The 25,381-nt window shown below is 38.4% G+C and overlaps 1 protein-coding gene across 9 annotated transcripts in view; it reads left to right on the plus strand.

Annotated features, from left to right (window-relative positions):
- The window catches only part of FAM13A (family with sequence similarity 13 member A), a 362,418-nt gene that overhangs the window by 213,624 nt on the left and 123,413 nt on the right, over positions 1–25,381 (plus strand). For all 9 annotated transcript variants that reach the window (XM_044224511.1, XM_044224510.1, XM_044224506.1 and 6 more), the window contains one exon: positions 13,503–13,666. In XM_044224511.1, the coding sequence (XP_044080446.1) occupies positions 13,503–13,666 (164 nt within the window). The remainder of the gene's footprint in view (positions 1–13,502; positions 13,667–25,381) is intronic.

Raw genomic sequence — 25,381 nt, forward strand, 5'->3', positions numbered from 1 at the left:
AGCTTACCACTGTTTTCTTCTAGTTTATGGCATCAGCTATTATATTGAAGTCTTTAATCTGTCTTAAGGTGACTTTTGTGTGTGGTCTAAGAGGGTTATTTTCATTCTTTTGCATGTGGCTGTCCAGTTTTCCCAACACCATTTATTTGAAGAGATTGTCCTTTCCCCATTGTATATTTCTGATTCCTCTGTCATAAATAAATTGACCATCTATGTGTGTGTTCATTTCTGGGCTCTCTATTCTGTTCCATTGATCTATATGTCTGTTTTTATGCCATTACCATACTGTTTTGTTTACTATAGCTTTGTAATGTATTTTTCAATCAGGATATGTGATACCTCCAGATTTATTCTTTCTCAAAATTGCTTTGGCTATATGAGAGGCTTTGTAGTTCCATACATATATTAGGATTATTTGTTCTATTTCTGTGACAAGTGTCATTGAAATTTTGTTAGGGATTGTATTGAATCTATAGATTGCTTTGGGTAGTATGGACATTTTAGCAATGTTGAGTCTTCCAATGCATAAACATGGATTATCTTTCCACTTATTTGTGTCATCATCACTATCTTTCCTCAGTATCTTAGTTTTCAGTGTACAGGTCTTTCAACTCCTTGGTTAAGTTTATTCCTAGGTATTTTAACTTTTTGATACAGTTATTAATATGATTAGTTTCTATTTCTGATGGTTCATTATTAGTATATAGAAATGCAATTATTTTTATATATTGATCTTGTATCCTACAGTTTAACTGAACTAGTTTATTCTAACACTTTTTTGGTGTAGTCTTAGGGTTCTCTATATATAAGATTATGTCCCCTACAAAGACTGTTATATTTCTTCCTTTCTGACTTAGATGCTGTTTATTTCTTTTTCTTGCTTAAGTGTTCTAGGTAAGACTTCCAGCACTACATTGAATAAAAGTGGCAAGAGTGGACATCCTTTTCTTGTTATTGATCTTACAGGAAAATCTTTTAACTTTTCACTATTGAGTATGATGTTAAGTTGTGGACTTATCATGTATAGCTTTTATTATGTTCAGGAATGTTTTTTGAGAGTTTTCAATCTGTGTTGAATTTTCTCAAATACTTTTTCTCTTTCTATTAAGATGATCACATGATTTTTTTTATCTTTCATTTTGTTAATATGATGTATCACATTGATTTAGTGATGTTGAGCCATGAAGCATTCCTGGAATCTCACCTGATCAGTATGTATAATATTTTTAATTTATATTGAATTCAGGTTGCTAATATTTTCTTAAGAATTTTTGGCATCTATGTTCAAGAATATTGACTTGTAATTTTCTTTTCTTGTAATATCCATGTCTGGTTTTGGTATCAGGGCTTTCTGAACTTGTAAAATAAGTTTGGAAATATTTTCTCCTCCTGTTTTGGGGGGAAGGATTTGTATTAATTCTTTTTTAAACATTTGGTAGAATTTACCAATGAACCCATCTGCTCCTGGACTTTTGTTTATTGGAAGGATTTTCATTACTTATTTAATCTTTACTCCTTATTAGCAATCAGTCTATTCAGATTTTCCATTTCTTCATGATTCTTAGTAAGTTGTATGTTTTTAGGAATCTATTTTCCTTCTGGGTTGTCCAGTTTGTTTAGCAGGTAATTGTTCTTTGTAGACTCTTGTGATCATTTGTATTTCAGTCGTAGTATGTCTTTTCATTTCTAATCTTGAGTCTTCTTTTTTTGCTTTGTGAGTTTAGCTAAAAGTTGTCTGGGGTGTGTGTGTGTGTGCGTGTGTGTGTGTGTGTGTTTTACTATTTATTAACCATCTTTATTATTCAAATCATGCAGGCAGAATTCATATGTATAGTAATCCTATTTTTTTCCAAATATTCTAGTTTATATTTTATCCTTATTGTTGGTTTAAAAAGTTTATCAATGTAAAGAACTATGATTTATTTATCCCATATGTTTATAGGGGAAATAAAAAGTTGTTGGGGCACCTGGGTAACTCCGTCATTAAGCGTTTTGTCGTCAGCTAAGCTCATGATCCTGGGATCCTGGGATCGACCCCCACATCATGCTCCCTGCCCGCCAGGAAGCCTGCTTCTCCTTCTCCCACTCCCCCTGCTTGTATTCCCTCTCTTGCTCTCTCTCTCTCTTTCTCTCTCTGTCAAATAAATAAAATCTTATAAAATAAATAAATAAAAAGTTGTCTATTTTGTTTATCTTTTCAAAAACTAGATCTTAGTTTCATTGATCTTTTCTATTATATTTTAGTCTGTTTCATTTATTTCCACCCTCATCTTTGTCATTTTCTTCCCTCTACTAGCTTTAGGTTTGAGGTCTCACTTTTAAGTACATGAGTACCAACTTCAGGTCAGCCCTCATTGCTGGCAGTACTGCCACACTCTCCAGTCTTCCACTCTTCCTCTCTTTTAGACAACTGTTTTCTACTTCCTCCTTGGTCTTTAACCTCTAGCATTCCCCTTTTCACCCTTCACTCTCAGATAATGACCTTACTTTCTATTTCACAAAGAAAATGAAGAGAGAATATCCACCTGTTCCCACCTTCACATCCACTCTGTACCTGCCCCCATGCCATGTCCTCTCCTTTCTTCTAGTTACAATAGTGTGCCAAGCTTGCTCCTGTCCAAGATCAGCCCTCCACTGTGAACCAGAGCCCATACCTTCATACCCTTCCCAGCACTCTGCTCTTTGATTCCTCTCCTCCCTCTGCTGGGTCATCAGTTTTTCATCTGTCTACTGAATCATTCCCATTAGCGTAGAAATATGCTGTAATATTTCTTCTTTTATTAAAAAAAAACAAACAACACCCTCTCCCTTGACTCTCCACAGCTGCCCTTAGCAATCACCCATTTCCTTCCAACAAAACTCCTTGAAAGAAACTATATAAGCTTGCCATTTTCACTTCCTCTTCTCTATTTTTTCCTGGACCTCTAATCAATCCCACTACAGAATGAAGCAGCTCTTGTCAAGTGACACCACATGGCCAGATTCAGGGATCAGTTCTCAATTTTTATCCTCTTCACCCTGTCAGGAGCATTTGAAGCACTTGATCATGCCTTCCTTTTTTAAATAACAGTGTTACTAAGATATAATTTATATACCATAAAATTAACCTTTAAAACTAGAGTTTAGTAATTTTTACTATATTTGCAGAGTTGTGCAACTGTCTACACCATTTAATTCCAGAACATTTCATCACTCCCAAAAACAAACCCTGTACCCATCTGCAGTCACTTCCCATTGCTCATTCCTGGCAGCCACTGAGCTATTCTGTCTCTGTAAATTTGTGCATTCTCAACATTTCATGTAAATGGAGTAATGTATCCTTTTATGTCTGCTTTCTTTTACCTAGCGTAATATTTTTGAGATTCATCTATGTTATAGCATGCATCAGTACTTCATTCCTTTTTATAACTGAATAGTATTCCATTTTACAGACAGACACGTTTTGCTTATCCATACATCAGTTGATGGATGTATGAATTGTTTCCACTTTTTAACTATAACAAACAATGCTGTTTTGAACATTCATGTACAAGTCTTTATGTAGATGCATGTTTTAGAATTGCTGGATTACATGGCAACTGTATTTGTCCCTTCCTTGCTGAAAGTCTTTGCCCTTGCCTTTTAGGACATTCTCTTAGTTTTTCCTTCTACCTCGCTATCCACTCCTCAGTCTCTCTGGGTCTTCTCTCTCTGTCCTTGGCATAATTGGGATATCAGTTTGTAGTCTGATCTCTTCTCGTCTCTATTTAGATACACTCCTTAGTTGACCTCTTCTAATTACTTAGTTTTTAAATACCAGTTACTGGTAGATGACTCCCAAACTTGTACGTTTAGTTGAAGCTTCTCATCTCCAGCCACTATATTCAACTCCCTAAATGACATTTCCACCTCTCTATGTTATGCGCGTCTCAAACTATGCATGCGCAAAGTTATTAGTTTAAAGTTTTAAGCATGTTTAAAGCTATATATTCCTGATTTACCCACAAAATCTGTACCTCCTGCTATCTTTTCTAACTCCATGATGACAGTTTCTTCCTTTCAGTGTTCAGACCAAAAACTTTGGCATCATCCTTGACTCCTGCCTGCCCCATGTCCAATGCATCAGCTAATCCTGTTGCCTCCACATTCAGGATATATCCAGAATCTAAAGTCTTCTCCCCACTTCCTGGATTAAAGCCATAAGCATCTCCATGACTTCTTAGTTGTCTGCTTGCACCACTCTGCCCCTTCTACAGTCTTTTCTCCATGTAGCAGTAAAGACCCTTTTAAAATGAAAGTCAGATGTGTTAACTTTTATGTTTGGCATCTTCCAAAAATTTTCTATTTGCTCTGGGTAAAAACAAAAGTGTTTAAATGCCTACAAGTATACATGGTCTGGGCCCTCTGTCACATCACGGACTTCATCTCTTGCCAATGTTCATACCCGTTTACCTCCAGCCACAGCGACCTCCTTGCTGTTCTTCAGACTTGAGAATCAGGTTTCATCTCGGGACTTTGCTCTGCTCTTTTCTCTATCTGGAATTCTCCTCCCCAGACATCCTTTTCAGATACTTCTTTATTATTTTTTAGGTCTGTGGTGAAGACTGCTAGTGGCCTCCCAAGAGCTATTCTCCCTCCCTTCCTTGGCTGGGTACAGTGATATAAAACTACTTTCCCTAACTTCCCAGGCAGCAATGTGTCACCAGAGGACTAAATTTTGACCCAATAAGAGTTAAGCAGTTGGGTTTTCCTTTAAGGTGGGCCGTGCCCTTCCTTGGACCTCCCCTTGCCCTCCCCCTATCCCACCATGTTTGTAACACAAAACCATGAGGGTTCCTGCCCTCATAGAACTTATGTCTGGTTAGGGGGAAAAGAAAACAAATAAACTTAAATAAATACACAGTATGTCAGATGGCATTATGTGGAGTGGAGATAAAGAAAGCAAAATCAAGGAAATGGGGAATAGAGCATAAGGGAGAATTCTGCTCTTTGTTATATAATGTCAAAGAAGGCTTTACTGATAAAGTAGTATTTTTGAGCAAAATGTTGCATCAGTTTGGATTATGTTTCCTTGCATATAAATTAACCCCAAACAACATTGACTTAAACAAGATAGAAATGTATTTTTCCGAAATAAACAAAACCTTCACATCAGGCTGGGGATGGTAACAAGACTTTATGAGGTAGCTTCCAACTCCACACCCCGTTGCAGTGTGCTCCTAGCCTGAGGAGTTGCCATCTGCTTACCTTCTAGGCCACAGCAGACATGTGGCCTCCTTAAACTACCACTAATCATTCCGTTTGCCCTGGATTTTATGCATTATTACTTTACTTTTCACTGTCATTTCAGCCAAGAGAAAGGTTTTAAGAGCCGACTTTCCCACTATCTGTACAATCTTGGGCAGCTCAATTTAGTTTTCTGAGCCCCTGGACTTCATTTTTGTAATAAAGGATTGGAGTAGACCTCTCTTCGGCTCAAAAACTGAGTAGTTCTTTTTTTTTCTAAGATTTTATTTATTTATTTGTCAGAGAGCGAGACAGCATAAAGGGAAAGGGAAGAGGAAGAGGGAGAAACAGGCTCCCCACTGAGCAGGGAGCCCAATGTGGGGCTCGATCCCAGAACCCTGGGATCATAACCTGAGCCAAAGACAGACGCTTAACTGACTGAGCCACCCAGGCATCCCAAGAACTGAGTGGTACTAAAATAAAGATCTAATTTCTTAATTTTCCATCTAATTTTTCATCTATAAACATGAAACTTAATATGACCAGCTATAATCAAACCATTCAGTTAATGTTCATTTAAGTTCACCTTTTTTTGCCTTAACATTTATTTTCAAAACCCTATTTACTTCTTGGCAAGTTTAAAAACTTCACATCAGCAGCACATATTGTTTTAAGGTGTTTTGTTGTGGTGGTTTTTAATACACCTGCCCAGCATCCATCTCAGGGATATTCCTTGAGACGAGAAGTGGGGTGGTAGGATGAATATAGGTAGGTGTACTTTTTAAAATCTACAGAGGACATTCCGATGTGCACTTCTGGGTGTAAGAACCACTCCTGCATGGCATTCCTTCTAGTGTCCGTAATCTCCCTTTGGAATAAGCTTCCAGAATATCCTGTTTTAAGGTCCCATCACCCTACGTGATCCTGTCCTCTAAGTTAGCAAGAACATGAAGCCAAAAGATTGCATTTAGGATGAGATGATAAATGTTCTCATTGATTAATCATTGGTTTTGATTATTAAGAATAAATGACAAAAAATTTTAAGCAAATTTTTATATCGCCAATAGAAGGAAAATTTATGAAAGTCTTCTGTGAGTTACTTTCTGCCTGAATTTTTTTCCTGATAAAAGACCTGAAGTCAAAGATGTGAATGAGTAACTTTGTAAAACAGTAATTGGCCTGGGTGGATATGAGGAGACCTCAGCTTACTGCCCTGTGTCTCTGGGAGTGTCTTCTCTAAGGTGAGGCTGCCTTGAGCCCATGTCCCAGGACACATGGCTCTACTATGGGGCCGTGTAGTCCGAGTAAAAGCTTCCTGCCTGTTCTTCCCATTTCCATACCGATGCTATTTTTAAAATTAACTCACAAGTTTTGAAAGTGAACATAAATGAAACTGCTAAAACAAGCGTATTGCTTACAGATGGGAATTAATGGGCTTTATGGTATCACCTGATAATCTGTCAACATTTCCATGTTTCCGGGAGGAAGGTAGATGAAATCATTGAGTTTGGTCATTCATTTGTTCACTGATTGCACAGATATTTAGTGGCTGCCAGCTATTTGCCAAGCACTGTTCTAAGAGTCAGGGCTCCAGCAATTAACAAAGCAGACAGAAGTTTCTGCTGTGATGGCACTTACTTCTGCAAAGGAGGTAAGGAAGGAGCAGTTGGGGAAAACCAGGTGCTAAGGGCTCTTGCTTGGGCTGTACTGCAGACCTGTAATTGATCTCATCTATTTCACAGCACACTTTTTAAAAAATTGTACAGTTTCTTTTTACACAGTTTTGCTCACAAAGTTAAACTGATTTTATTCTACAGTACAGACTCACTCTAGAGCTTAGATCAAGATATTTTAATTAGTTATAACTTTAACACTGACCCATTTTTTTCACAAAAAAAAAAAAAAAAAAAAAAAAAGGAGGGAAAGGTTATGTATAAGAAACTAACCCCCGGAAATTCCCTAAAGCATATTAATAACTTTCTCAGAAAACAGCCTGGAACATCGGTTAGCATTGTAGCCAACACATAATAGATTAATCAAATTACCAGGAGAATTGCAACCATTTAGTAAATGAACCTCACCATTAAAAAGCCAACTTGGACTTTTTTATTAAAAACAAAGGCTTTTCTCAGAGGATTTTTTTCATGTTTCTTTAAACAAAAAAGGTGTTAAAAAAAAAAAAAAAACTCGGAACTGAACATCTCTTTTCTCATGCTCTGTTATGTCACCATTTCTTGTTAAGAAGCTTGTGAGTTCAGTGACCATGAAGGAAGGCAAGAGGCTTTGCTCTCTCCAAACAAATGACAAGTGGAGGAGGAAAGTGATCAAGGAAATGAGGAAGTCGAATAACCTTTCTTTAGGAAGTCTAAATGTTAAAAATGAACTTTCCGATTCCTTCTATCACAGTTTCCTTCATCATTTGAGCCTTGATTGTGATTTTCTACCTGGTTCCAAACACCTCTCAAAGCAAAGTACCTGATGATGAAAAGAACAGACTTACAGTTTTTGTCATTTTGAAATGCAAGTTCAGCAATCGACCAGTACTTAGCATGACTCTTAAGACCAAAAAATAGTTTTTTATGCTTGACAAGGGACAGGTCCTTGGCCAGTCAGTTGAGCTCCTCCTCCTTCTGGTTCACCTGCTATCCCTCTTTTTCAGTCCTGCAGAGCAGACAACTCCTACCCTGCACTTGCCTGGGGCATACAGGGCCCATACTTAGGACTTACTATTGTGCCCTCACACTGACAGACTCATATGGACAAATATTAAGTTGAGGCACGTTATTTTTTAATGTTGTTAGTCACGTATCAGGGTAAATCAGAGCCTTGTTTCACAGATGTATTTTTCCATGGCTGGATTTCTTATTCAATTTCTAAAGATGAGACCCTATTAAAACATCTATAGTGTTGACTGTGGCAGAATTTGTTTTTTGGCCTTTGAAATTTTTTCATGTATGTTTTAAGTATGGAGATGACCTAAGTTTTATTGGAGGCATGTAACTATGCGTTTTTATTTGCTAAATAGGCTATATATTATAGCACAATTATTGTAGTCTCATTACAAACTTTAGAGACATTTTAATGATTAAATGATCCTTCATCATATAGATGTGCCATAATTACCTATGATAGTAACTTAACTAAAATGCTTTCATTTTTTGGCCTATCATAAAAAATATGATGAATACATTTTTCATATAGTTTTATCCTCCTATCTGATTTTTTCCCTATGATTATACTGCTAGAATGGTTCAGTAAATGCCAGAGGGTTCAATTTAAAAGAGTTTTAACTACTAATGCCAAAAGAAAAAAAAAAAAAAGAAGAAGAAGAAAAAGAAGGAGGGGAAGAAAATGGTTTGCAATACAGGATGCAATGTGACTTTCATCCCAAAGTTTCTTTTCTTCTTGCAATTCTAATGTTTCACATGTAACCAAATACAGAAAGTAGTGGTAAGCCCAAGTACTGAGGTCTGACCCTCTGGGTTTATAGCACTGCCACTCACTCAATGGGACAAATAACACATTCTTGACGCTTCCATTTCCTCATTAGTTAGATGGCAATAATAATAGTCTCTGCCTCTTTGGGTTGCTGTGACAATTAAACGGATTAACTGACGTAAATCAAGTCTTGGAACCATGCCTAACACAGAGAAATGTTCACTAAATCTTTCTAACAGTAACAGCAGCAACACCTAAGAGAATATTTCCTAATTTTACATTGTCAAAAGTTACTCTTGTGTTTCTATTCCCATGGCTTCTCAAACTCCAGAGCAGCTCAAATTCCTTGTGTTAGTCTGTTCCGTGCCTGCAAATACATGCATGGAATGTGCTCTTTTTACAATCCCTGGAATTCTTAGAATTTCATTGATACGCATAGATCACACAGCATGTGCCTAGATCCTTAACTCAGTCAGTGGCAGATTCTTCTGAGCAAAATGTCTTCCATAGGTGGTTGGCAGTGGTGGGGAAGGGGCTGGCGGGTTATAGTTTTCACCTTCAAGAACAAAAGTTATTAGGGTGCCTGAGTGGCTCAGTCATTAAGCGCCTGCCTTCAGTTCAGGTCATGATTCCAGGGTCTTGGGATCACTCCTTGCTCAGCAGGAGCTCCCTGCCTCTCCCTCTCCCTCTGCCCCTCCCCCCCCCCCGCCACTTGTCTTCCCTCTCTCACTGTGTCTCTCTCTGTCAAATAAATAAATAAAATCTTTAAAAAAAAAAAAAGGAAAAAGAACAAAAGCTATCATGAAGAAATCACTAAAATAGAGCAGCAAAGTGTGGTGTGAAAAATGCATATCTCCAGTGGAAAGAGAAAGCTGGCCACCTCAGTCAACATCTCAGATTGTTGGCCATTTGCCTACTGTAGCCGCATGTCATGAGGGAGGCTGCAGGTGCGTCTCTCCAAGCACATCAGCTTCATTTATCAGAGTAAGACTTTTAGTCCTATTTGGAGTTCCTGCCCCACAGAGTTTGGCTGAACCTCATGGAATCAGGAACAGCCATTAATTAGAAAGTGCAGGTCTAGGTAACCCCTAGAAATGGTGGCCCATTTCCACTAAACCTACAGCTGATCTGGGCCTCTTAGCATGCCAATGGCAAAAATGGGAAGGTGGAACCGGAAGAAAAGTATATAAAGAGAGGAGTTACATCAGTCAGGTTTCTGAAGCAGGGTTTCTCAGGTCCAGCTTTGCTAACATTTTGGGCCAGATCACTTTTTTTCATGGCAGGCTGTCCTGTGCATTTAAAGAGGGTTAGTCACAATCCTGGCCTCTACCTATTAGATTCCAGTAGCATACACCCTCACCCCCAGCATGACAACCAGAAATGTCTCCAGAAACTGGCTCCTGGTAAGGACCACTGCTTTAAACTACAACTGTAATAGCATGTCTCCTTGTATCCTTGGCCTTGGGTGACTGAGGTCCTACTCCTCCTCAGAGAGTTATGATGAAAGGAGTACTGAGTTCCATCTCAGAGTCAGCCGCTGAACTTGACACAATCTGAGATGGATACTCAGAGCATAAAAATAAAACTATCTCTTCTACCTACCCAATAAGGCCAAGGCTCAAATCATGTGTTTCTAAAAAGCTCAATTCCAGCTAAGGCAAAGAAAGTGACCTCCTTCCTTTCCTCAAAGCTCATACATTTGTACTAAAATTTATAATATCAATAAGGTAGCAGGTTTTAAAATTTCATCTAGTTTTCCTACAGTAATTTATGTAATGAAATGTATAGCCCTCAAGGTACATCTTCAAGACTATATCATTAATCCCCTTTAAAAACATGCATTCCTTTAAAAAAAAAAGAAAAAATATATATATACACATACACACACTCTATAGTGCTAGTAGTCTACAGTTACTACACTACTCTTTTCTAACAATTTTGTTCTCTCATAAACCTCATGTGGTATTTTCATGTTCTGTGCACAAGTTTAGTCCTTTGTACTTCTTTGGTATATATTATTAATAATTAGTTTATATTGTGAAGTTTATGGTTAATGACAGTCCTGTTTATTTCTATAGAGATTAAATCATCACAAAAATATACTTTCTGTGTACGTAGCTGTTGTAGTTTCTAGTATCTGAATTTTAAGTGATTTGTATTATGTAGTCTCCTTTAATATAAGCTGACAAAAATGGAATCAGCTGCATATTACCTTTTACCTTAGAATATTTCTCCTTAGGGCACATGGGAGGCTCAGTCAGTTCAGCGTCTGCCTTCGACTCAGGTCATGATCCCAGGGTCCTGGAATCGAGTTCTGCATCAGGCTCCCTGCTTGGCAGGAGGCCTGCTTCTCCCTCACCCACCCACCCTGCTTGTGTTCCCTCTCTGGCTTTCTCTCTCTATCTATCAAATAAATAATTAAAATCTGAAAAAATATATATATTTATCCTTTTGCATAAACTACTGAATTGAATTTAGAACTCCCAAATTATCACTGAACCTAAGATGCTGTGTCCTTATTTTAACATCATGAAATGTTGCCAAACAACTGCTCTTGTATTTGTTTTAATATTAAGAGAGAATTAAGTCTGGGTATGAGAATTTTTTTAGCTAATTAGTTTGAAATCTCTCTGCTTTTCCGGTGTGTTTATTTTTTCTGTCTACTCTTATGAAAAATAATCACATGCAAAAAGAGTCCCTTTATGAAATACATAACAGCATATATTTGTACTTTTCAGATGTTCTCTTGCTGTTTATCTGTTTATCTAAATATTTCTTTTTTAAAAAAGATTTATTCAAGAGTCAGAGAGAAAGAGTGAACACAAGTTGGGGAGGGGCAGATGGAGAGAGAGACCTCCAGCAGACTCCCTGCTGAGCATGGAGCCCAGTGCAGGGCTTAATCCCAGACCCTGAGATCATGACCTCAGCCCAAATCAAGAGGTGGATGCTCAACTGACTGAGCCACCCAGGTGCCCTAATATTTCTTTCATAAATTATCTTGGCAATTATCTCAATGAACTCTGTAGTTCATATTTTTTAAAAAAAAATTTGCCTTGCTATCCTTGATTTTCATGAACGGATAAAAGTTCTACAGAGAAATGCAATGGAATAGTTCATTAGTAATCATCAGATTCAGGCAAATTTCACATAACAACAATGTTAATAAAAGCTAGTTTTTACTGAGTGTTTACTTTGCTCTGTACTAAATGTAACTATTTGCTAAATTATTTTCAAGGTTATTTTTATGTAATCCTCATAAAGATATGAGTTTATTGAATATTTATGCTTATAATTGTCCCTATATTACTTTTTTTAATTGCCTGTTATCCTAGTTTCTTGGTCAGTTGCTATCTTGGGTATATTTCGTACTGAAAAACTGTGTTGTCTGACAATAAATATTAATGGTTCAGAACTTTGCTAGACTTGATGGCTCAAACATTAACAATAATGATATCCAGGCTCACCCAACCTGGTGGTGGGCACGTATTGCAGGGAGCACTGGATGTGGTGCATAAACAATGAATTCTGGAACACTGGAAAGAAATTTTAAAAAATAGATAATTTTAAAAGACAACAACTACAAAAAAGAAATCAGTAAATAAATAAAAATTCAAGTGCAAAAAAAATAATAATGATACCCTTAAGAAGTAGAGAAAGACAGGGAGAGGAGAGAAAGAGAAAGAACATGACACTATAATCTCTGTCTCCAGGCCTCTGGTTGAGGCCATATAACCTAGAAACATAAAACAACTAAGATGAAGGTATCAGATGACATGAAATCAAGCATAGATTTTGTGGTGGTGTATTACAGGAATTCAAAGTTCAGAAAGGTCATTAAGACCTGAGGTTAATTAGAAAAGCTCTGTGGACAGTGGATTCTTATCTCAACCTCAAAGGAGGTTAAGATTTGGTTTGGTCTTGGGCAGTTGGTGAGTAGCCAGTGATGAATGGGTGACATTCCATCCAGTTGAAGGACAAGCATAAGAAAGCTTTGACATAAATAAATAAATAAATAAAAAGAAAGAAAGAAAGCTTTGACATGAGAAAAAGCTTCCAGTATAACAAATACAACTGATCCAAGGATTTGAATCTTTCCTGAAACACTCACATGATTTTTACACAATTTTAGGAGAAGGACATAGGTTGTGTTCATACTCCTTCTGATCTAATATAAAAGCATGAGGATATTTCTGGGGTTGGAAGGAGCCCAAAACTTCTGATAAGAGAAGTCAATATACCAGTGTTTGTTTGGTACTGTGCAACCCATGTTTTCAGAGATATAAGAGAACTAAAAAGGTGGGGTTTTGCCTAGTTATTTCCTTAGTTAAAAATGTATTATACCGTACTTTGCCCTATAAAAGAAGATTACAACAGGAACTATTAGCAAACTGGTATATATTTTGCTTGTTGGTAGTAAATATTTCTGGATGCCTTTCTGACTATGGCATCCTTCATTTCAGTGTTTCTCGGCCCCTTTTCCCCCTGCCTTTTTCTATTTTTTCTTTCCTTCACTCCAGGATGCTAGTCAGATATACTCCCATAATCTCTCATTACACAGAATGGGGATGGGAGGGCGGGTGATCCTGGGGAAGATTTGTATCAGAATCCAGGAGAGGGACATGGGGACACGGGCTGTGTATGGTTCGAACATTCCCCTGGAAAGTATCGGTTACTCATCTTCCCTGTGCCTTTTGCCATATGACAGTTCTTCTAAGTATTTTAAATTCTATACCAAGGTTGATATTTTTCTGGAATATTATTAATACATTAGGTTACTCATTAGAGTAAATTATCTTCAGTACCTTAATTTGAAAGATTTTTTAAATCTGTCTTTCTCTCTTTTAAATTTTATTTTCTAGATCCCCAAATCCAGGAGTGAGGGAGCTCTTCAGGCTCACAGAGTTCCACATCCAGAGCTCTGTGACGGCGTTCCTCAGCTCAGCCTGCGGCTAAGTCGTAGAAAACCCTGCTGGGATGACATGAATTCAGCAGAGGATGCTAATGCTGCAAAGCTGGTATCCAGGTTGGCGTGTTTCTTTTATTTACATGTTATATGTTATATTGTCTGCTCGGATGTTTAGGCTCACATGTTCTTATCACTAGAAATGTTTGTGGTTTATTATATATTTTTTTGTTTGTATTTTAAGACAAATTATTTAATCAGTTGGACTATAGTAGGCTCAGGGTTAAAAACTGGATGAGTTACTTTTGGGTTGCTTTTTCGTAATATGTTCAGTGGCCAATATTATTTGCAATTAAAATGGACATCTGAGTTGTTACTAGGACCAACAGTCACTAATAAATTTTGCATATAGCCTTTTAGCTATTATGTTGCAATTATATGAAAGCAAACCTCTTTGTATACTTGAAGAAGGCATGCAGTTTTCTTAAAAGAGGTGAAATTGGATCTGAATCTTAACTCCCAGCATAGATAATTTTTCCTTCTAAGAATTTTTAATCTTTTGTTATAACTTAAAACATATTTCCATTCCAAAAAAATCCATTACAAGACAGAGAAAATTGAAAAGTATTTACAACATTAAACAAATAATACAGCTAAAGAGCTTACCACTTTAGATTGCATTATGAAAGAGGGAATTTCTATAAAAGATGAAGAGAAATTAAATAGGAAGAAAAAGAAGGCCCCATCAGGAAGCACAAGAGAAGTATTTGGGAATTTACAAACAGGTGTCATATGGGAAATTGGTTGGAGATAAGGCTGGGAAAATAGAGTGGGGCCAAGTCAGTGACGACCTTGAATGCCAACCTGAAATATTTTCGCATTTAATCTTTCCTTCACTGAACAATTGCTAAACACCTAACCTCTGGTTCCAGGAACTGCTCTAGGACAAGGGATGCAGCATTGAACAAAGCCAACCAAGGCCCTGTGTTTGGGGGTGGGGGGGATTGGAAAACACTTAGGAAAAACAAAAAAGCCTGTGAAGATCATTTCAGCTCTAATAAGTGGGCATATTAAGAAACTAATCAGGTGAAAGTCACAGACTCATGCAGAGACAGTTTGAGTAGGCAGGGAAAGCCTAAGTTGAGATGTGAAATAGGAGGAGAAAGTGTGTGAGGGTCAAGGAAATGTGCATTTCTATGCAAAAGAACCAATCAAGGGGGACGCTTGGGTTGCCCAGTTGGTTAAGTGTCGCCTTCAGCTCAGGTCATGATCCCAGAGTCCCAGGATCAGATGGAGCTCTGTATCAGGCTCCCTGCTCAGCGGGGAGTCTGCTTCTCCTCCTCCCAGTCCTGTGCTCATGTGCTCAAGCTCTCTCTCTCAAATAAATAAATAAAATCTTAAAAAAAAAAAAAAAAAAGGCAGTGAGCTAGGGAACCCCTGGCCTTCAGGTAATGGGAAGCCAGTAGAAGTTTCAGATAGGTGGGATAGGTGATAGGAACCATGGTAATTCGGTTTATTAGGAAAAGTAATCTTTCATCACCTGCAGGATCAGTGGGAGAGGGAGAGTTTGGAGGAAGTTATAGTATTGGTTCCTTCAATAGTCATTAATCTTTACAGAGGTCTAGTCATGTGGCGTTTCCTTGCCAGGTGCTGGCAGTTCAGACAATGAGAGACTTAACTCCTGCACTTGGGAAGACAGAGGAAAAGTGAATGAAAATTGGTATGATTAGTAAGCACACTACACTAGGTCATCACTGTCCAAGCAGTGGGAAACGGGCTGGTGATAAAGTCGTAAGATTCTGGTGTTTTTAAAGAGCTTCTAATACAGGACATAGGGTGCCGTGTGAGGCGAGAGTAGGAGCACAGACCACATTGGGAGAGGAGGGTCAGAGAGGTTTCAGAAAGGGGACGACTTGTGAACTGGCAGTAGGAAAAGTAGAAATCTACTGGGCAGGGGACTCAGGATAAGGATGCTCCTGGAAGAAAAAAGGCATGTGCTGGGGCATGCAAGGTGGGGAGGACGGCCGGGAGGAGAACCCCAGGTGCAGCTGCAGATTCTGGACACCTGGAGTTTAGGATGTAGGCAAGGCTAGAGGTGGGCTAAGATACTGAGCTGAATAGATAAGATCGTGAAAAACTATCCCCCGTACACAAGAATTTGGATTTTTCTCTTGAAAATGACAGAATGTGATTGCAGGAATATAAGGCAGCGAAAGATCTAAGCAGACTTGGATTTATAAAAGCTGGTGTGGCACCAGTGCAGAAGGAGAGGTTGGGGTGCTGGGGGGAGATGAGTGAGAAGACCACAGCCCCGATCCACTACCACCTGCCAGCCTCTGAGATAGGCCGGATGGACAAGTGTGTGCTTCGGGGGAGGGCAGAGAACAGGCTGTTGCTTCTGGGAGTGGACTTGGACCAGAATGGGTTGGGATTGGTTTTTTGTGTGTTTGACTTCAATTGGGGTATTATAATAATGAGTGAAATGGAATGTAGGCAGATTGTGTGTGTCATACACAGAGTCTATGGAGGAAAAGAGGCTGGTTTATAAGCTGGGAGGTCATGGAACAAGGTGTTCAGAGGGAATTTGGAAGCCAGGGGGTAACCCCCCAACCCAGGAAAGCAGGCTGTGCACCTGGTGGGCAGCTGTGTTGGAGCAGGGAGGGGAGGGCAGTGCTCAGCCCTCACCACTGAGGGGTAAGGGTGACACCCATGGAGGAACTGGCCTTGGGCAGTGTGAAAGTTCCGAAAAGAAGAAGGGACACAGAAACATTGGCACTTTTCAAAGTTTTCTTCTCTAGTTTAAATATCAAGGCCAAGTGTCTGGGTGAGAGGCACTAGTGTAGATGTTATCTTCCCAAATTACTTGGCAGAGAATTATGCCAGGAATGCATATGTAAAGCAATGAAAGGAAAAATTCAAATTTTAGTAGTTTATATCATCATTTTTATTCATCCAGTCAGAAAATGAAAGGGAAAAAAAAAAGTTTCTTGCTCCTAAAGGTAACAAGAAAAGAGCTTCCTGTTTGGAGAATGAATTTGTATTTCTGAGATACAAATCAAGAAGTGAGATTATGGAGAGACAGCACAGCTAACGTTGCTCTGGCAACTCTTTGTTCCGCCGGTCAGCGTATCTCCAGTTGAAACAAATGTGTGTTAATGTTTATGAATTTTTTATATACTTTCTAAGTTCATAAAGGATAGCCTTGAAGACTGACTCCTGCACACTTGGCAGCCTTAGAGATTTAGGTAGAAACCGTGCTGCTCACCGTCACGCAGTAGGAACTCATCCAAGTTCTGTAGTGTCCATGCAGAGAGTTTACTCTTTACATACCTCTTAATAGATTGTGAAGTGTCACAAAGTAGGTGGAAATAATTAAAATAAATTTAATTGAAAATAAATCCTTTATATATCTTGAAGTAACAGAATGAATATTAGGCCAATTTTCATTAAATAAACTTATGAGGTGGTTTTCATTTGCAGTTACTTTCTAGAACAAGTTACTATTTAGTTCATAAATTTTAAATAAACTAGAAGTGTGTGTGTGTTTCTACTTTTTTCCTTAACAGTTCATTAGTTGCACCAGTCTTACAACAAAAAGGCTGGCAATGTGTATTAAATATAAGCCCATTATCTAATACAAGTTTTTTTTTAAAGATTTTATTTATTTATTTGAAAGAAAGAGAGCACAGAGGGAGAGTGAGAGGGAGAAGCAAGGTCCTCACTATGCAGAGAGCCCAACGTGGGCTCAGTGCCAGGACCCTGGGATCATGACCTGAGCTAAAGGCAGTTGCTTAACCAACTGAGCCACCCAGGTGCCCCTAATACAAACTTTATTTTGGCTTACCAACTTTTTTTTTTGCGGAATTGTCGAGAAACATTTAAACATTTAGCTGGGCTTTTTCTTGTTTTTGTCTTTTATTTTTTAGTTGCTCTTTGAAAAAGAAAAAAAAAAACAATTCAACAAAAATCTATTCTTGTTTGACCCATGATCTGAGTTTCGTTTACTTTACAAAACAAAAAAACATTCTCTTTGTACTTTAAAATCAGTGTGCCACGTTTATACTCACGGTTTGGTTTTCAGCAGAGTTACCCTATCAGTTAACAACCAAGAAAGAACCTTTGGTACTGAGATTTACAGAATGGTGAATTGTCCCATGAATTTTTAAACAACAGGTTAAGGCTGATTTCTCAGGCTTTTGAGGAGCAATTTTTGGCCAACAGTGTTCTTTGATAACTTTGAATATTTAGAGTTGAAGCCTTGTTCAGTACTTTTGCCCCAGGTTGTCTCACTTTGGTCTTTTTCTTTGTTCCAATTCTTCTGGGGAGTCTCATTTCTTCTTAAGATGTAGTAGAAATACTGGGCACCTGGGTGGCTCTGTCGTCAGGCATCTGCCTTCAGCTGGGGTCATGATCCCAGGGTCTTGGGATCAAGCCCCACATCGGGCTCCTTGCTCGGCAGGAAGCCTACTTCTCCTTCTCCCACTCCCCCTGCTTGTGTTCCCTCTCTCTCTCTGTTTCTCTCTCTGTCAAATAAATAAATTTTAAAAAAAAGATGTAGTATAAATATGGATTGTTTTTCTAATCTTCAGATAATGGCAACAAAAATAAAAGCAAAGAAAGTAACACACTTAAAATGTGATGTTTTGTGAGTCAAGAGAAGAGCCCAATATCAGTTACTGCTTATTGGCTAATTTCTAGCTTAGAACATTATTTATTCATATGAATATCATTTTTTTCTTTATTTCTATAATTGTCAAAAAATGGCATTGAGGATATAATTATATATCAACAAATCATTTTTCTAATCCTCATAGAATTTCTCACAATTAGAGTGATTCAGTGAAAAAGCTTAAGGATAAGTAACTCTTGATTTTGTTAGAGTTCAGTGGAATGCTCTATTTTATACTGAATTCTAAGCCAAAGACAGAGTACTTAATTCAGTGAAAGCATTAGCTTTCTAAAACTCACAGCAGCAGTTACTAAAATACTGTTAAGAATTCTTTTTTGTAGGGATGCCTGGGTTGTTTGTTAGGTTGAACATCCGACTCTTGATTTCGGCTCAGTCATGATCTCAGTGTTGTGAGATCAAGCCCCACATCAGGCTCTATGCTAGGCCTGCTTGGGATTCTCTCTCTCCCTCTGCCCCTCCCTGCCCCTCTCTCTCCTTCTCTTAAAAAAATTAAAAAAAAAAGTTTTTTTATAATTAAGATGTGTGTATTACTAAAATTCACAGTAGACTGAAAAGCATAATTTCTGATCTGGCATGCCAGCTTCAAAGGAGCCCATGCCTGTCCTTCTCCACAGTGTAAGTACAGTGTACAAGTTAAGTGGGTTAGAGGCACTCACAGAAATGAGAAGGTTATTGAGCAAGTACATCCCTTAAGCATGGCTGGAACATTCTAGTTCCTTTTGGTGTACCTGATACTCTCATTCCTTTTAAAAATGCTGAGGAAGAAAAACTGTAAACATTAACTAGTATGTTAAGAAATAGGCCACTTAAAAAATTTCCTGGAAGGGAAAGCTACATATCCATGCTCTAAAAGAAAAACGTTCTATTGTAGGTAATGTTTGAGATGTTAAAAGAATTTGAAGCTTCAGGGATAGCCGTCTTACTATCTGTTTCAACATGTACAATAGTTAAGTGATCCTTTTGAGCGTTTCTAGCACTATATTTATTACTTTCAGAATCTTTTTAATTTTAGAATTTAAATAAAGAAAAGAATTAATATTTTTAGGTTTTTAGTTGTTAAATAGTATGTACTGTAATGGTCTTTTTGAAAGGCAATGTATTTCTTTAAATGTGTGATTTTCTTAAAGGCAAAAGGAAAATCTCTAGGTTCATTCTCTAAAGTCAGAGTAGAGACTCAAGAAACCAAGTATTACATGATTAGAATTTATATCAAAAGTCCAGAAAAGGCAAGTTCTTTAAAAAACAGCAAGTTGATTGTGATTGTCTGGTTCTGGGGCTGGGGAACAGGGAGGGACAGAGATTAATGTAAATGCCCTGAAGGACCTTATTTGGTGGGATGAAAATGTAAGTTACTAAAAAAATCACTGAACCATAGTCTTGAAAAATACGGATCTCAATAACACTGTTTTAAAAATACAAATACCAGAAAAACAAACAATTGCTGGGGCAAGAAATGAATATAATCTAACAAGAATATCACTTGATTGCAAATTATGCAACTATTATTATAAGTAAATGCTACAACAGAGAAAGTTATGTTTGTTAATCTTAAAATAATTTGTTCCTTCATACTTTTCACTGACTATAACAGAGTCTGGTGGCAGGAATAAAGATTAAGTCCTCTTGAACAGAACGTTGATTCTTAAGGAGGGAGAAGAAGATGGAGATAAAGCTATTTGAAGGGTTGGAATCTGGAAGAATTCTATGGTGTGATTTGCTGTAATCAAAAGTTATTGAAATGATCAGTATTTCAGGGAGACATAGAAGCAGAAAGAAAAAAGCTCCACCATCTTGGAAGTTTCACCAAAAAAAGTCATAGGTCCATTTTCAGAAGCAGAAAATTTACCCAGTGTGCTTCTATGTCAACAGACATTCATGGTCTCCTTCCCCATGGTGGGTGTCCTACAGACAGACACATCTACAATGAAAGTTTTGCCCTGGTTCTTGCATAAAGTGAGAAACAATTAAGAGTGATTAAAATGCTTTCATTTTCTGCAACCAGAATAAATAAAGTTACCACTTTACCAATTATTTATTTAAAATAATATGATGAAGCTAAAGAAAGTAGCTTTGTTGCCGAGTTATTTTTAACCTGATAGATAAGTAAGATAGGCTACAGTAAGTCACTTTTAAATGTATATTAAAGACAAATCTTTTCTTAAGAGAATATTTCTGCCTGAGATAGTTGTTCTACTCTAAAAGTGCTTTCTTGTCCATTTATTCTGTTTTCAGTACTTCTGAATTGCGTAGTGAATACATTCTTCTTAGAAAAATTTAAAACCTCACCAATAAGGCTTAAGCTCCCACTGAATCACTTGCTCCATAATTCTAACTCCTTCCTCTCTCTTCTTGGGGTAAAGGACTATTATAGGTTTGGTTTTGTATTCTTCCAGACTTCTTTCAATGTATTTACACGGGAATATATTTTTACATACTTTCCACTTTTTAAAAAACAGTCTTCATCATACTGAATGTATTGTGGTGCTTCACCTATCCTTGAAAATGTCCTATTTCCCAAGTGGCTTCCCCCTGTGATATTCTTGTCCTTTCCTTCCCACCTCCAAATTCTGTGACCTTCAGGTCTCCCTCTTTGGCCTCCTGCTCCCCTGTTTCCTGTCCCTTCCACAGTGAATCTAGGCACAGCATGGTAGTTTTCTTTCTTTCTTTCTTTCTTTCTTTCTTTCTTTCTTTCTTTTTTTTTTTAAGATTTTATTTATTTATTTGACAGACAGAGATCACAAGTCGTCAGAGAGGCAGGCAGAGAGAGAGGAGGAAGCGGGCTCCCCGCTGAGCAGAAAGCCCAATGCGGGGCTCCATCCCAGGACCCTGGGACCATGACCTGAGCTGAAGGCAGAGGCTTTAACCCACTGAGCCACCCAGGCACCCCAGCATTGTAGTTTTCAAGTACAGTATCTCAGACCTGAACTCAGTTCTCCGATTCTGGTGCCTGTCAGCTACCTCTACCTCAGCCTTTACCAACCATAAGTTTACCATACCAAACACAACTCATCTCCTCTTTTCCTCTTCACTTGCTGTGGGTTTCATTCTCTCAAACACAAGATTCAAAATCTTTTCTATAATCAGTCACCAAATCTCATCAGTATTTCATTTTCAGTATCTCCAACATTCCTTTCCCCATTATCCCCGCCATGAGCTCAGTTCTGAATTAGGCCTCCATCACCTTGTACTTACATAATTACATTTTTCTGCATTTCACTAATCTGCTGGATTCATTCTCCACATAAGTTGGGCCTATTCCTCCATCTTCAACTTCTAACTCTATACAGTGTCTTCTATGCCTGTCTCTCCTATTCAGAACTCTCTACTGAGCCATACTAACACATCATTCTGACTTGCAGACTGGTCAACCTAATCCCTCTTGTACCTCAGACCCTTCCCTTGCTCCCTCTCCCATCATCTGCCCATAGCCAGCCAATTCCCAAATACTTTTTTACTATCTTACTGTCTTTATTTTGCCTCATTACTACTCCACTCCTTAGCACCTCAGCAAACCCAGGAACTTTTAAAAAGGTCATACTCCTTCTCAGAACTACTGAGTGACTCACATGTGCCTAGCCTACGAGAGACTCCTTGCTCCATCCTCTGCTTGTCTTTCCAGTTTTTTCTTCCTCAGCTCTATGCTTGCCGTTTTCTCATCCCTACAGCCACCACATAACCCACACTTTCTGGGGCCATCTCAGTTCCAGACACTGGCATATTTCAGATACATTGCAGGTTTGGTGTCCAGATGACCACAATAAGGCACATATCTCAGTAAAGTGAGTCAAATAAATTTTTTATTTCTCAGTGCATTTAAATTTATACTATAATCTATTAGGTATGCTATATAATATTATGTTTAAAACAATATATGTAATTTTAACATTTATCACTTTATTGCTAAAAAATGCTAACCATTATCTAAGCTTTCAGTGAGTCATCATCACAGATCACATAACAAATATAATAATAATAATGAAAAAGTTTGAAATATTGTGAAATTACCAAAATGTGACCCGGAGATATGAAGTAAGCAACTACTGATGGAAAAATGGCACCAACAGACTTACTCAATGCAGAGCTGCCACAAACCTTCAATTTATAAAAAATGCAGTATCTTCAAAGTGTATAAAGTGAAGCTCAAAAAAACAAGGTTTGCCTATATTCTCTTTAAGATTAGACCCTGTATTTTGATTTAATAGTATTTTGTCTTGATATTTGCCTTAAAAATTATAGAGCAAAATGATAAAATAGGGAGCCCCCATCTCATTTCCCCCCATATTAACAGTAAGTTGGTAGTTATCCATGGACAAAAGTGCCTCTGTGGGAGCTTCAGTATCTAAGTAAAAGGTTGCAAAACACTAGTAGAGCCCAAGACTGAAGAAGTCCATTTTGAAAGGACATGGCTGCACCCAGGTGGTATACTCACAAACCGTAGTTTTGTAAGCTACAGACCCAGAAAACAGCCCAGTCTATCTACAGGCCTGGCTCCAGCCACATTTGGCCCTACTGCTGTTGCTAGCACCATCTTCCAAGCAACCAAGGGGGGGCCACACCCACCCATATCGGTCCAGTGACCTCAGTTTCAGCTGTGGACCCTGAAGTGCCATATGACTAGGCTCCAGCCCCTCTCAGCCTTAGTCCAGAAATAATCCTTTCCTCCCAATGACCCAGTGAGAGAAAGACCTGTCCCTGTCCCAGAGGCAGATCTTCCAACATCAGTCTGACCAAGGATACTGAAGCTGGCTCCAGCCTCTCTCAGCTGTGGTCTACAGATACTCCTACCCTCCCAGGGATGGGATGGGAGACACACTGCCCAGAGGCAGGCCTGTTGAAATGTTGTCTGACCATATCCTGCAGTGGCCTTGTGACCTAGCTCCAACCCCACTGGGCATTGTCCAAGGGAAGTCCTAACCACTTAGGAACCTGGTAGGAGACACACCCATCCATACCCCTGGAGGCAAGACTGCAGACTCAGTTCTGACTGTTGACCTTGAAGCAACCCAGTGATTCAGTTCCAGCCCCTGTCAGTAATTCAGTCCAGTTTTTCCGACCCAGGGAACTTCCCAGGGAGCTGGCAGGAATTCTCCCAGGAACCTGGCAGGAGCCACATTCATCTGCACACCTGGTAACAGGCCCACTATTTGCAGACCTGAAAGTCAACCCTTGTCTCAGTGCCAGCCCTACTGACCAAGGTTCTGAAGGCAGTTCCATCACCCCAGGGATCAGGCCTGTCAACTGCAAACTCCTACCGCATACCCAGCAGCAGCCACGTGACCTGGCTCACCCCTGCTCAACTGAAATCCCAGAGGCAGAAGCATCAGCCCAGGGACCCAAAAGAAGAAATTTTTTTGTGCCAAAACCAGTCTGTAAAGACCAGAAGAGGTGCTTTCTCTTTCAGATGCAAGATACCAACACAAGGCTTCACAGTCACAAAGAACTAAGCAAACATGATACCACAAAAAGGAAACTAATAAAGCTCCAGTAACCAAACCCAAATAGAGATCTTCAAATTTTCTGAAAATTTTTCAAAATAATCATCTTTTAAAAGTTCAAAGAGATGCAAGATAACACAGACAGTGAAATCAGGAAATTAATACCGAAAAAATCAAGTTTAATAAAGAATTAACCACAAGAAAGAACAACAGAAATCCTGAAGTTGAAGAATAAAACAGAACTGAAGTTTGAACAGAGAACAATAGACTGGATCATGAGGAAAGAATCAGCAAATAAAGATAGGTTATTTAGAATAATTACAGGAACAAAAACAAAAAAGGAAGGAAAAAGAATGATAAAAGTATGTGGCATCTATAGAATACCATCAAGTGAATGAATATATTTCAACTTGAGTGGAAGAGTGGAAGGAGTGGAGAGAGAAAAAGGGGAAGAAAACTTATTTAAAGAAATAATGGCTGAAAACTGTTTGAGTCTTAGAAAGGACATGGACATCATTATGCATGAAGTGAAGAACTGCAACCAAGATAACTCAGACAGATTATACAGATCATCACAGTTAAAGACACAGTTGGGCACTGAGGTCACTTGGTCTGTTAAGTATCCAACTCTTGATTTTGGTTCAGGTCATGATCAATGAGATCAAGCCCTGCATTGGGTTCTGTGCTGGGTGTGGAGCCTGCTTGGAATTCTCTCTGTCCCTCTGTGCCTCCCCCACCCACAATCACTCCCTTTAAAAAAAAAAGAAAAAGTTTTTTAAAAAGTTAAAGACAGAAAGTTTTTAAAGCAGCAAGAGAAAAACAACTCATTACATATAAGAAAACCCAACAAGTCTATGGAGTGGATTTTGCAAGAGAAACCTTGATGTAGGCCAGGAAGAAGTAGGTTGATAGATTCAGTTTGAAAGAAAAAAATCTGCCAATCAAGAATACTATACCCAGCAAAGTTGTGTGTGTTTTCTGAAGCTGTACCTTTCAAAATTGAAGAGGAGATAAAGACATTCCCAGACAAACAAAAGCTTAGGGAATTCATTATAACTAGATATGCCTTACAAGAAATGCAAAGGGGGAGTTACTCAATTTGAAACAAAAGGAAGCTAAGTAACAATATGAAAGTATAAAACTCACTAGTAAAGATAAATATATAGTCAAATTCGGAATACTCTAACACTATATTGGTAATATGTAAATCACTTAATTCTAGTATAAAATTTAAAAGACAAAAGTATAAAAACATAGCTATAATAATTTGTTAATGTATATACAATATTTTTAAAATGTGTGGAGAACCTGGGTGCTCAGTTGGTTAAACAGCTGCCTTCAGCTCAGGTTATGATCTCAGGGTCCTGGGATCAAGCCCCACATCAGGCTCCCTGCTCAGTAGAGTGTCTGCTGCTCTCTCTGTCCCTGCCCCAACTTGTGCTTGTTTGCTCTCTCTCTAACAAATAAATCTTTAAAAAAAAAAAAAGTGTGACATTAATAGCATAAAATGTTGGAGAAAGGGAGAAGGAAAATTGTAAAGTTGTTTTTTTTTTCCAATTTATTTATTTTCAGAAAAACAGTATTCATTATTTTTTCACCACACCCAGTGATCCATGCAAGCTGTGCCCTCTATAATACCCACCACCTGGTACCCCAACCTCCCACCCCCCCGCCACTTCAAACCCCTCAGACGGTTTTTCAGAGTCCATA

This window comes from Neovison vison, chromosome 11, assembly GCF_020171115.1.
Source record: "Neovison vison isolate M4711 chromosome 11, ASM_NN_V1, whole genome shotgun sequence".
In the NCBI taxonomy this organism is placed as follows: domain Eukaryota; kingdom Metazoa; phylum Chordata; class Mammalia; order Carnivora; family Mustelidae; genus Neogale; species Neogale vison.